Raw genomic sequence first — 14,869 nt, 5'->3', positions numbered from 1 at the left:
CACTTACATGTTTCAGATTATGAAACTGATTTGAATATTAATATTAGACAAGTATGAGATGAGTAAAGACAAAATGCAGTTATTGCATGATTACTGTCAGCCCTGTTGAATCTAAACATCAAATTTGCAAAGTGGTGCATGATACCGCAATCTAAAGAAATTCTGGGACAGATGAGGAACAAACTCTTTCACATCTATCGGTATGGAAAGGCTTACAAAGCCATTTCTAAGGTTCTAAGACTTCAGCAAGCCACACTGAGAGCCAATATCTACAACTTTATATACAGCCATCAACCTTCCTAGGAGTGGCTGGGCTACCAAAATACCTTCAATAACTCATCCAGGAGGTCTCAAAAGAACCCAGACTAACTGCAGGCCTCACTTGCCTCAGTTAAGGTCAATGTTCAAGATTCCACAATAATGGCATGCATTGGAGAGATGCAAGGAAAAGTCACTGCTGAACAAAAAGAACACAAAGGCCTATCTCATATTTGCTAAAAAAAACAAACATCTTGTTGACCCCCAAGACTTTTGGGACAATAGTCTGTGGACTAATGAGTGAAAAGGGGAGCTTCTTGGAAGATGTGGGTCCAGTTATATCTGCTGTAAAGCTAACACAGGATTCCACAATAAGAATAGTCAAACACAGTGGTGGTAGTGTGATGGTCTGGGGCTGCTTTGCTGCTTCGGGACATGAGTGTCTTACCATAATTGATGAAACCATGAATTCTGCTCTCTGAAGGAGATTGTCTGGTTATCAGTACATGACCCTAAAGCTCAAGTGCAGTTGGGTTATGTAGCAGGACAATGATCTGAAGAACACAACCTCTGAATGGCTCGAAAGAAACAAAATGAAGGTTTTGGAGTGGCCTAGTCAAAAGGCAGTTTATGCTCAAAAACCCTCCAATGTGGATGAATTAAAATTCCTCCACAGAGTAAAATACTCATTGACATTTATCGCAAATGTTTGATTGCAGTTGTTTAGAGGGGCAATTATTTTTTCACATGGATGAAATAAGTTTTACCGTCTTTACCTTAAATAAATAAAAAGGTCTATAAAACTCTAATGGTCTTATATTAAAATTTGATCTGAAACATTTAACTGTGACAAATAAACACAAATAGAAGTAGCTGGGAAGGAGCAAATACTTTTTCACAGCACTGTGTCAATCTATAACTGAATTGCTAAATAAAACGGCATCTATGTCGACAAATTTAGCCCCACTGGACCAGGAATGTCCCATCCCAGTAAGCAAAAGCACAGTCAAAAGACAAATTGCAAAGTCTAGCCATTTAGCATGGGCTAAACAATACAAAGACTCTTCAGTGAAAGACTAGAAAAAAAAGTCCCATTTCCTGATGGATCAAAATTTGAAATTTGTTGGTTGCATAAACAGTTGAAATAAGGGGACGGCAGCATGAGAGGCTAATACCATAGTGTCTGAAAATCTACAAGTTGCATCAAATATTCGTGTGAGGGGTATGCTTAAAAAGACCACTGTAATTCCCCTATTCCTTTTTCACAACGGTGAAGACAAAAGAACCTTGAGTGCAACAGAAATGGTATCTCCAAACCATAAGAGTTCTAAAGAGGACAAGGCCATCTCTTAAGACCTTGGCATCCATATTTCAAAGGTTTGCAATGTTAAGATGTTTGCTGCTTATCGAACTTTCAAGAACCTCCTTTGTACTGGCAGGAGGAAAATTGATCAAAGTCCTTGAAGGTTAGTGTGAACTGTGGAAAAACACCACGTAAAACATATACAGTTTAAGGCTGACCTGGAGAAATCTGGAGTGCTTTATGTCTGAAGGCTGAGGACACCATTTCTAAAAGCAAAATATAAAAAGACATGACTGGTCTACTGTACTCTATCTGCAATTACATATGGTGGATGTTAGGGGCATAGCTTGGCAAGCTGAGGCAGCTGCATTTCTGCTAAGCTCCTGCTAACAGTGAAGCTAAAGTGGCATTCACAGCGATTTTAAACATTGCCATTGCAGAAATCAAAGCGGGTGCCAGATAAAATACCACATTTACCTGGGGAGTGGGGGGGGCTCATGCAGAACAAGGTTTTGTTCCCACAAAATTGCATGAGTTACTCATTTAGCTGAATGTCCACACATAACAGATTACCCATCAGATAAGACCGTATTAAAAGAAATCTGCTGCTTTCGTCCTTGTACTGCACTGATCTGCATAAATACCCAAAGCCATAATGCACATACACGCACACAAATATGCTTAGCACGTGTTCACACACAGATATCTCTCCACACACACACACACACCTGTTTACACACTGACTGCCATAAGCAGCAATGGCTTCTTCTACTAAGCATCTTTCTTGCCATAGCTTCAGGTTAATGGCTGAGGACACCAATATATTAACTCTGACCTTGCCTTTTGATTACAAGCAGTGAACGATGCAGCCGCCCCTCTTATTGACTGTAACAAGCGACTTGAGAAAGAAGTTCTTACCGGTAGATCCTTTCACATGACAGGAGGGTAGGAGGCCGACGGCGACATCACTATACCCATAATGGAGTCTGTCTGTGTCTCTACAAACACCCCTGCTGCATGAGAGGAGCTAGATATTTGTGTTGTTAGTTATATCAAAGATTGTTAGTTGTCTTTCCACCTTTCATTTATAAAACTTTTGTTTGTTCCTTCTGGTATTTCTCATTTATTTAGTATTTTAAAGAAGATAAATAAGGGAACTTATACATTTAACCACATTCCCATTAAAAAGCTAAATAATTCTAGGTCAGGGAGATTACGTTGACATTGGCACAACATTTTCTGTTGCGCTTTTCATTTCTTTCTTTTTTTGTGGTAATGAAGTTATTGTCATGCATGCTTGCCTTAACCTGATATTTTCATTATAAAGAAATCACATACTTTCCTACTCAAAAGAAAACATGAATTAATAAAGCCTGCAAATATGATCATTATTTTTTTAGTAACTGAAAAGACCTGGTAATCTTCACCATCAAATGATGTGTTGTTTTCTGGATCAGGCAAGCAATATGTGAAGGATGCCAACATTAAGGGAAAGTATTTTTTTCCAGGAGCAATCAAAGTGTTCTGCGCTCTCCTGGGAGAAAGCAGAGATAACCTGGAATAAAGGAAGGGGGACAAGCGTTCACATGTTTGTACCACAGAACATGCTAGTTCAGGCAGAAGAAAATTCTTCCCATGGGAATAGGGTATAACAAGATGGAGTGTCCGGTCATTGTCTTCTCTCTAGAATCTGTACTTCATAGTGACATAAAAGCTCATCGAATTTGTAGTTATATGGGGTTTTCTTTTAGTTTTATAGGATATGCTGATCAAATTTCAATGTGAGGTAGGCGCATCTTTTTATTTTCTTTGCTTTTTTAAGGCACAGAATTTCTTCTTTAGGTGTGTTGCATTTTTGTGACACTATAATCTTATTTTACAGGCATCTGTAGTTGTAGTTTTGTAGTAATAAGATGAGTTTAAAAGCAATACATAAAATAACACTGGCAAAAGCAATTGTCGCTAGACTGGCATGGCCAAACTGTACTTACTGTAAGCCCTTTTCTTTAGATTGGAGGCTAAACAAGGCAGTGTACTTCACTTTTTTGCTGTACCTAAACTGGTTGGATCAATGTTTCTTACCCTTCTTTCCCAATGTACGAAAGTTATACATCTAGTCGGCAAACAATAATCAAATGAACTGGGTTATAGATCTTGGCAGTTTTTCCCAAGATGTTTATTTGGACTAGAAAATGGCAAATAACATCCTTATTTTGCTAAAAATGACAGGTGTGGAATTTCCTTCCTGTTATTTGCATTTAAAAGACTTTTTTTCTACCAAAACAGACTTGCATTAAAGCTATTGTTTTAAAACAATCTTTTTTTTGGAATGAGCTATACATACACTCCCATTTAGAAAATGCGTTGGCAGCAAGCATGAGTCGTAGTGGCATGTGTCTCTGTTTCACAGCAGCCATCAACCACATTCACAAGCTCTTTGTATCGGTTTACCTTATGGGCTGAGCATATCCATGATGAGTGTTCACACATACAATCAACATTAAATTGTTGGTGTGTATATATATTTTGTGAAATTGGCATGTAGGATAGGAATAGTATTCTATTGGGCGGCAAAGTATAATTTGGTGACATCCATTTAAGCAGACCTCTACAGCGTAGCATGCTTGTTCCATTTTGACCCTGCGGAATGACGGATGTCGTGGAAAACTTTGTTTTTGCACTCCCATGCGATTATTTTATTTGGTTAAATAAAATACTGTAGATGTTTGTGTAACCAAGCTTGACTTAAGAAGTGTTGTCAAGTACACCACTATTTTAATGAAACAATGCGGATTAAACCATATAGGATTACATATGAATTCTTATGCACAGTGGCAAAAGTGGTGTGATCACCAAAGCAACACATTGAATCTTCTTGCTGATGGCTAACTGTCTGCGCCATAATTGTACCCTTGCATCCTAATTCTTGTTTTGCCTTCTGTGTTCCAACAGCTACAGGTCAGTGGGTTTGGATATATTTTAAAAAAAAATTATGGTTTACTCCAATGCCTGAAAATCTCATTGGTTCTGTCTTTTTATATAGTTTGATTACCCATTGCTGGAGTATATTCTTTGTATTTGTCCAAAAAAGGGATGGACATTCTAAGGTTCTAAAACTACACAACAAACATGATCAATGGCAAAGTGGATTTGGAGACAGTTTAAGCGATATATGGCACAAATCCCCAAAACAGCATCTTTCTTGTCCAGATTATCTGCTTCATTAGATGCAGAATAGCTCCCTTTGGTTGAGAAAAACAGTGTTTCATTACTTTGCACTAACATTCTCTTATATGCCTTCTTTTAGTGTATTGGTCGCGATGCCGCTGGAAATCTAAGTATTCAGTTCCTGGGCACAGTGGTGAGTAAAGATTGGTATTCTATATGAGTGCAATTGTTCTTCCACAAATCTGTCGCTGACTTCTTTGTGACTTCATGCTTGTTTGTTAAGTGCATTGTAACTATTGGCACATTGTAAGGCTCATTTAACAGCCTAATGTTACCTCTCCAGCTGAGCATCAATCTCTCAGCGACTCATCTAAATTTGTTTACAGGTACAGCATTTATCTTAAGTCATCATGTTCTCCCTGACGTGCATAAAGGCACAGCTAAAGTAAAATGCTACTGTGATAATATATCATTTATACAGTGAGATAGTGGTCTGAGTATTCTCCAATCACACACCTTACGGTCATATAATAAAGATTCTAAATGCAGTGTATAGACTAATGTGGTTGAGCTAAAGGCTGCTCAGAGACCAGTACAGAGTCTCTTTTGTATTGTATAGTGAAATTTCAGGTATAACATGGAGGTGAAATGTTAAGTTAAAGCAAATTTCTGAATCAGGGCTTATAGGGCCCACTCTGTTTTTCCATAGACCCTCATAAACTCTCATGAAAGTCAGTGCTGGAGCTGACTGTGAGTATAGCATCACGTTCAGTGGAAATTAAGAGATGCATTTTGCCCAACACACCTGCAAGCCAAGGAGCTTAAGGAATGAGGAAAATCCATAGGGGGATTCTGCCGAAATGTAAAGAAGCCCTTCATCTGTCATGTGCATTCAATTTGCATATCATGATTGAAACCAGGGAGATCACATTTCCTGCATAAAACTTCCTCTTGACACCTCTTGTACATTCTTTTTAGTTTCATTCATTGATGTTTTCTTTTCCAAGCCCTCACCTTTACACACTTCACCTCTCCTCTATTATAGTAGTACAATAAGCTGTACTGTAACTGACCCTGTGCATATGAATGCTGGTAAGTAGGGTAGGGCCGGCACATTTGGACCTGGGAGAAAGTAAAACTCTGCCCCCCCCACCTGTAATTAAGACTATTTATTTCATTCTAACACCACAGGCTAGCACATATTTTCACATTCACTCACACAATTACTCTCTGGGTGCGAAACCTGCTACTACAAGTAGACTGGCTCATTTCAGACCAGACCTGTTGATGACTCGAGCCTAGCCACCCCTAATCAGCCTGCCCATGGAGGTAAGGGTCATCCTGCAGCCAAACACTGAGTAGCAGAATAAAGAGATTGTTGCAGTGTGATTTCAGGTGTTGTACTGTGTGCATACAGAAGCACAAAACTGTACAAGTATAATCTAGTATTTAGCACCAGCCTGTCTGATGGTTTGGTAACAGGTGTAGTATGCATGAAGGAGAATGGGGCAGTGGGTTATAGAGGGGCTTTATACTGGAAAATAGTCAATAGGACAATTTGGAATCCGTGAGTAATTGTTATAAAGGTGGTAGTCAAGTACCAATGTAGCCCTGTCAGACCACATTACTTATATTGAAAGCTGTTGAGTGTTCTTCCGGGTTGTAAAGCTTTAACCTTATTTATATATAATTTCATATAAACGTTTTAGTAAAAGGTAGATGGTCCATCTAAGTACAGCCATACTAGAGACAAACTAACACAGTTCAATAACGTTTTCCCCTTTTGAAGTCTATAGGCAATGCTTCTGCTGCTACTCACTTTGTTTTTCTAGATATTTCATAAGCGTGGGAACTTGAAATAGTAAATGCTTTATGCTATTACTTGTAATATACGTCATTTCAGTATTATAATATCAAGTTAACTTCGTTATTGTCAAATATTTATCAAAGTATCTACCTTTTGTTGTGTTCACATTTGCCAAATATAGAATTGTATTATGGGACTCTGTTCCACCACCCAATAAACTGCCTTTTCTGCTGTTTTTTGAGCCATCAGCCTGGAGTGTCCGTAATAGTCTTTTTCTTGTGTGATGCTTTTAGAGACTCCCAAGGATATATATATATGTGATGAAAGTAATGTACTATTCCTGTTATATATGTATATTTATATTGCTATTTCAGCTACTTGTTCTTTTAATGTATTTGACATCTTACACAGAACGTCTGGGAATAATCGTACGCAACCAGGTGTTAAAACATTTCACATATGTTTGACATAAGCGTGTGTTAACCATTGAGCTTTTGTTCTTTCGATGCAATGTTAATCTATCTTTAGAAGGTTTTCCATGATTGTAGGACAGTAGTAATATTATTTTTTACTTCTCAATATATGAGACTACTCACTACATTTGGCAAATCCACATTGTAGGCTCACTCATAAGAATGGTAGTGCGATTGAACGCATAGAACTAGAGTACCTCTCTTTGTAGACTGAAGACCATTCCCAATTTGCTGGGAAATATTTGACATATCTATTTAATGTATCACTGTTCTTTCCACAGCCTTTAGCTGTTGTTTTGTGTGTGGCATTACTTGGAGCTTTCCTGTGTTCATTTTATATTCCCACAGAGTAAATAAATTTGGACCTATGTTGAGACCCTTATTATTGGGAAGATATTTATACTCTCCACTATCAAGTTGCTACTTTTGGCTTTGTTAAATTAGGGGTTGTTGAATGCCAGGCAATAAGCACCACAGACAGCCTTAAGAGTTTTTAAATATATAGCTTGCGTAAAGGTAACTCAACAAAAATGGGTGAAATTCATTAATTTATAACCCTTGTGTCATTCATGGTGTTCAGTTCCCAAAATCATCTTAATCAGTCGGATGGATGCCCATGTTACCTCATTATATTGTGTCATGCTTTAAGAGATGAGAGGCAGTAAGTTCTGGATATTTTAGTCCTTAGGTATTTGTTCTGTGACATGTACTATTGATTTAACACTTTTTGTTCTAACAAATTTTATTTCCAGGAGCTGATGCAGACAGTTAAGAAAAATGTGGGGGGGTCTTTAGGTGCCTGCATTTTTTTTCATTGCTTTGTTTATTCTTGTAATAAATATTTATAACTACGGCACCATTTAGTCCTTTTAAAATGCTGCACTTCACAGATAAATGTGGGCTGATCAGAATTATCTCCGTACATACATGCGTGTTTAAGACTCATGGGTAATGTTTTCTGATCGGGATGATTGAACAGATATATACTGGATACAAGCTCTGTTACACAGCATCAACCAGTCACTCAGATCTGTTTTGAAATGGATATCAAAAGTCTCTGAGATGACCTTAAAGACCTTTTCTTTTTCCCAAATGTTCTGTGCTGGGATCTTCAGTGTGTGGTCTCCACACCTAAGGAAGATGTTGACACATCTGTTTTATTTTACAGCTTTGTTGTTGAAAATCGTGTCTGCTTGTTCAGATGCTTTCTTAAAATCCTTTTTATAGATATATATTCCTTCCAATTGGGACATAGAGGCACGTTTATTTATGTAGCAAGTATTTTCAAGACTGTCCATCTGTATTATTCGTGTTATTATACGGTTATTTATAACAAAATCCTGCTATCCAAATAGGTTTGTTACATACGGCTCGGACTTTGACCATTCCGATTTGGAATGGGCTCATAAAGCAATACTGCTGTCAAACCACAAAGGGCGTTACAAGTACAGAGCCATTTTAGTGAGTAGTAAAAGTAGAACAATCAATGAAATGTTGCTGATGATTACCATATTTTGTTCCACTTTACACCAGAGTCGGTCTTTATACATTAACCCGCTTTGTTAATCTTGCAGAAGGAGATGGGGAAACATAGTTCTATGTTTCAGAGAGGTAGAGTTATTTGCAATGTACGTGCATGACACAGTGCTTTCCCATACGCTACTTGTTTCAGCTGAAGTAAGTGGTAGGTAATAATGTGTATTACATAGCAAGGACAATCAGCCTCCTGCTTCATCTACCTATAGCAGTTCCAGCAATGTTCCTTTAATATTTGCTCTTAATCATAGTAAACAAGATTTATGGTCTACCTTTTAATCCATTGAGTGCATTCATGGTCATGGTAAAAAGATATACTAGTAACGTTAAAAGGTTATCTAATGGAGCTCTAGAGAACATTTATTTTCAATCTGAGGTCTAATGAGGTTAGAGAAAGGGAGAAGCACATACATTAAATATTATTAGGAGCTTATCACGTGATCACGTGGTATCCCTGAAATAATCTTCTGGTTAATTTGGTAATCTGAGATGCGTACGTTAACATCTTACATGATTCCCAGTAGGTATTGTTTCCATTGCTGGCCTGGTTAGAAATGCAGTAAAGATTTCCTCTTGCAGAGACTGAAATGCAGGGAAGGAGTCTCTGGTTTAATCACGGGCTATGTATATTGGGTGGTCTTGAAGTAAAGAAAAGTTGTTCGGAATTTAGAGAGGGCAAACAGCCCTTAGACTACATGGAGAGCTTTTATTAGAAGAAGAGACATAGGCCCTCATTTCATCTGGGGAGACTACCACCTCGTTAAACATACCATATCACAACTACTCATGTAGCTGGGAATAGAACCAGTCCATTCATACAGCTAGCATCTCCCACCATTATATAAACATGTACCCTGGTGTTTATTCACTAAACCTTGTGTTTGTAAGCGAGTTGCCATGACACAGAACTTTTTACTCTTGAAACCGGACATGTACATGTGTATGGTTAATGCAATGATATGGTATTCAAGATGTCTTGCAAACCTTGTATGCTTTATTCAGGGTCAGCCAAGCCCATTTTATAGGACAGACTTACCAGGGATGTATCTTTGTAGTTAGATTAGGAGGACAAATTGCTTTTACTCACACCAAATCATATGTCTCTTTGCAAATCCGTGAATAACTTCTAAAGTATTTTAGAATATTTGCATTTGAGTGCTTGAAGTCTTCTGTAACTTATAAAGGGGGTAATGATGAGTGAAGATGTATACTCGGCTGGATTTTCCATAGCACCTCATAAGCAGTCATTACTTACAGTTATGGTTTTGTCAGTGAAGTGCCAAGATGGTATTGCTAAATTCTTTCTTTTTCCATATTTGTTTGTATCATGCACTCCCAATTACAATAGAGTAACATTTACACGTACGAACAAGGTTCCTATCCACCTCATCTCAACATAGTGATTGTCCCAGTTGCCTTCGAGTTGCATTTCCTTCTCCCCTCTCTTTGACCCACCATCTAAATTCAGTGTATAAAACATCCTGCACATGAAAGAAGGCCTCACTAATATTATGAAAGCAAGCCATGTTATCCACTCTCCAATAGGGTCTTACTAGTGTTAAAGCTGTCACTTGCTGAGGTCACAGGACAGCAGAGTTATAGATAAACTAATTTATTAATCCCTAATATCTTATATTAATGAACGGTTAAAACTAATTTTCCAGATTGCTGGTCTGTGACAAGGTTGTGTTACTTTCTATTTTGTTTGTATATTTAGCAATGATTATAGTCAACAGCATACACCTGTCATATCTCCTTGATCATAATTGTTCTTCACTGCATTTTGGTGGGCAATCATGAACAGTATGTAACACATGCAATATTGTATGGTTTTTGTGAGTTCTGCATTCTTTTCTTTTTTCCTTTTTACTTTAAAAAGTCAAAACATTGTTGATGGTCACTTCCTCCTATTCATTTTTATGTTCCTGCAGTCAGTTAAATGAAAAGTGACTTGGGAGTTACTGTAGGGCCAACTCTCTTAAGAAACTAGCTGAATATTAGCATTTTTAGTTTCTTGTGCATTTTGTTTCTAATCTAGAGTCTACCAACATCCATGTATAACTTATCCAAGTGCTTGTGAAGAAGACATTCTAGAAGGGTTGATATATTCATATGAAGGGTTAGCACAGCCATACATCATGTATGTATATTATTTATATTCATAACAACATCTGCTATGGCTTTCCCATGGCTAGAACTGCCTTCTTAATTATTATTTCTACCAAACACGATTGCCATGTTTAATGGCCACTTCATAAGGTCAACATTATTAACATGTAAAATGAAAATATAATATAGGGGTTCTCTTTAATTTGACCCCTTTGTATTGGCTCAACTAGATATCAGTGCATGAATTTAACATTTAGTCGAAATTAATGCTAACCATCCAAAACAATTTTAAACACAATCAGTTTAACAAGGGAGGATACATTTAATATGATAATTTAGCTATCTGAATTGTATCATCTTAGCGGGGATATATGCAAATCTGTGACCCTTCCCTAGCTTTTAAATGGATGCTGTGCTGATAGATTTATCAGCCCTATTAAGGAACTTTGGGGAACTTTGGAATTTCAGCAATTGTTCCCTCAGAGGCTGAAAAACAAACCTGATCTCATACTGGGACCGTTCTGGTCTGCATATTTCCATAATTTGCCTTTGCTACTAATATGACAGCAAGAGGCAAATAACTGTTTCTAATAATATAAAATGAAGTTGAAGAGGACAGCATTTTAATGTAGTTTGAAGACCTCCCTGTGGGGTTGCTATTGCTGCTATTGAATAGCAGTACACAGTGATAACAGTAGCCTTATAATTGATTTGTTTAATTATCAAGAGATGAAGCCTTCTTGTGTCTTGATGACTTCTATCAAGAATGTGCTCCTTCCCAATTAATATTTCTGTTTGTTCTGCTCCTCATTAGAAATAGTCATTTGTTCAAGGTTTCAGTAAAATATTGTTCTTTGGTCCACTTCAAGACAAAACAGCTAGTAGAGGTTTCTTTTTTACACAGGGCACGTCAGTTTACAGAAACACAATAGTTTTCCTTAAAATACGAGGTCAATATGTCCTATAACTAACAATTTTAAGTGCAAAATACTAATCATGTGTATTACCAAATTTACATAATAAAAGCTTGGCTGCTTATAAAGTGGTGCATAATTTATTAGATCATCAAAATTATGGTCTGAAATAGATTTGAAAAAATGAAAATCAAGGTATCTTTGGAGCTAAAGGTTAATGTTTATATTACATTCTTGGTGTTTTTTTTATTGTCTCTGTAGACAGTTTTTGCCCTTGAATGTTTGCCAAAAGTTGGGAGCCTGCCCGCTGCCATCTCTGTGCTGTTTTCACATGCATTTGAGAGCATGTTGGATATGCCCTCTATATTTGTACAGAACGGGCATTGGATATGTGCACATTACAAATATATGTGAGCTTATAATATGGGCACCAAATAGTCATGCCTGTGAGTTTTGTAATACCGGTAACGTAGAGACATGCCTGCTCAGGGTAATGTATTCTTCTCTATCAACCTTAAAGTACACTTCTATGTTGTCACCACTGTGACACGTCATGTGAAATAGTAGGAAATCTGTCATATATATATATTTGTGTGTATATATTACATTGTAAGACATGGTATGTACAGATTTTCAGAATTCTTCACAGATACCTAAAGATTTACTAGCTATATGTTGGTTTAGATATATGTTGACCTATAGACCTGGATATATGGTGATCTATATTTATTACGATCAAAAGGCTAGCTTACAATCAAATTCGGGAAAAGCATCACAGACAGTGCCAAAAATATTTTTCATATGCTTTGATTTTCTCAAAATAATGAGATACTCATAAATAATTTTGGGATAAATTTCTGTTTCTTAAGAACAAGTACAAATGTAGGTAATGTTTATTTAGAAATGCAATCTGTACTCGAAGGGGCATTGAAACAAAATTCTTGAACGTCTCTTTGTTTAGCTTGGCACAGTAGTCTTCCTTAGATAAAACATTTAAATGCTAAGCAGTTCCTTTAATTTTTCTGGGATTCGTTGCTTTTTATGGTAACACACACCGGGCAGGAAGGTCATTGTAATGAGGGGGAACAAACTTCAAGCATGAAAGAGAAAGTTAAGTTCACAAATATCTTTTTCCTTTTATGAGATCTCTGGAGCTCATTAATATTCTGGAAAATGTGCCTTCGAAGTTGTGCTGGCCTATGAAGAATAAGAAGACTTCTGCATCGTGGTTGTTAACATTTTTCCCCATCTACATTAAATATCCATTACGCTGCATTCCAAAAAGGGAATTTTAGCTACACCCCAGTTCTACTGCTTATTTTTAAAGAAGGAACATTTTCTTGCCCTTGTGTTTGACAAGATTGTGTGTAAATAGGGCTCTTTCTTGCATTATTGCCAGAGGGGATTTTTATTTCAAATATTTGTGGGCACTGCATAGCTGCCTCTTGACCTGTTGAATCATTAAATATTGATTCACTTCTCTGAAATGTTGCTGCTGCTGTTCTGTACCCTGGGGCAACACAAAACTAATATCAAACAAGCTTGTAAAACACACGGTGTTTCTTTAACGTATATATATTAATACATCATTTCACACAAAGAATATTCAGTATATCAAGTATTACAGGTATTGAAATGATCAGGAATGTTGCATTTTAACATGATGTAATGTTTTATTTCTTTGAAAAGCGTAACCATTCCACGTGTGATCCTGAACTCGCTGGCTGCGGTTTGCGTCATTATCAAATCTCATTGGGTATAGAGAGATGCTTTCTCTGTGATCCAGGACTCCTTGGCTGCAGTTAGCTTATTTATAGGATCTCATCGGGTATAAAGGGAAACCTTCTGTGTTTTCTTGAAATGACTTGCTTCGGTTAGTTTTGTTATTGGACCTCTTTGGGTTTAAAGGGGAATTTTCTTTGTGTGATCCAGAACTCACTGGCTGGAGATTGTGTCATTATGGGATATCAGTCAATGTGAATATCTGCTCATATTATATTCATTTTGGAGGAGGTTTACTGGCCTGGAGCAGTTCATAAGGGGTTGAGTTAGGCCCCTTAGTTTCAGTGAAGGGTAATGTTAATGCTACAGCATAAATTGTAGATGAGATTTTAGACAAATTTGTGGCACCAGTGTGGGGAAGGACCTTTCCTGTTCTTACATGACTGTGTAAGGTCCATAAGGGTTTGACTAGTTTGGTGTGAAGGAGCTCTAGTGGCCTGCGAAGAGCCCTGACCCCACTTTTAAGATAAATTAGAACGCCGATTGTGAGCCAGTCTTTCTTGTCCAACATCAGTGCCTGGCTTCACAAATGCTCTTTTGGCTGAATGAGTAAAAACTTCCACAGACACACTCCAAAATCTTGTGGAAAGCCTTCCCAGAAGAGTGGAGGATGTTACAGGTGCAAAGAGTAGGGATGGATTAACTCCATATTAATACCCAAGATACATAAAGGTGCGATGATCCAGATACTTTTGGCCATATAATGTACGCGGGCTAATTAAAGTGTATTGAATTGTAGGATTTGTAAAACGGACAAATCCACTTAACAGTACCACTACTCCTAAAGATAAATTAGGCTTATTTGGGTTGGGGCAACAGCTCACTGCTCCTATAGTGGGTTAAACAATGTTCGCTTAATATGTCTGAGATAGATATTTATCTACCACTTTGGAGCCAAAACAAGCATTCCTTAATGTAGGAACAATGAACGAACATTGCTAGTTTGGTGTTTATCTTCAACTATAATTGGCTGTCATGTTATTACATATTATGGCCATTATTGTCATCTGCAGCCCACCAGCTCTATATATATCTGAAAAATAAGTTTGCCTCCTATTGGAGAAGTAATTAAATGTTTACAGGCTATTTAAAATATAACCGTTTCTATTAATTGCCAGCACCTCTCGTACCATGTTGCACCCTCTATAGACCAGGTTTCAAATATATAAGAAAAAGAAAACATTTGATATTGTTAGAATACTTGTATCAAATGCTTAAATGTTTTACAGCTTTTAATCAAATGCAGGCATATACCGTATTTGCTCGATTATAAGACGAGGTTTTTTTCAGAGCAAATGCTCTGAAAAATACCCCTCGTCTTATAATCGGGGTCGTCTTCTAATCAGACCTCAAATAGAGGTCTGATTAGGAGACTAAGATCCAGATCCCCCGCACCGCTGCAGGGGACCTGGATCCTCCTGTCGTCGCCCCCCCTCCCAATTTAACGCCCCCCCCACACACACACTTACCGGTGCTTCCGGAGGTGAAGTTGGCAGCGGGGGTTTGTATGCGTCCGTCG

General features: G+C 37.5%; 1 protein-coding gene across 1 annotated transcript in view; it reads left to right on the top strand.

Annotated features, from left to right (window-relative positions):
* The window catches only part of PCCA (propionyl-CoA carboxylase subunit alpha), a 167,036-nt gene that overhangs the window by 121,469 nt on the left and 30,698 nt on the right, over positions 1–14,869 (top strand). Inside the window, exon 21 of the mRNA XM_053455323.1 lies at positions 4,869–4,922. Within this exon, the coding sequence (XP_053311298.1) occupies positions 4,869–4,922 (54 nt within the window). The remainder of the gene's footprint in view (positions 1–4,868; positions 4,923–14,869) is intronic.

This window comes from Spea bombifrons, chromosome 2, assembly GCF_027358695.1.
Source record: "Spea bombifrons isolate aSpeBom1 chromosome 2, aSpeBom1.2.pri, whole genome shotgun sequence".
In the NCBI taxonomy this organism is placed as follows: Eukaryota; Metazoa; Chordata; class Amphibia; order Anura; family Pelobatidae; genus Spea; species Spea bombifrons.
This window is presented reverse-complemented; position numbering and strand designations above follow the sequence as displayed.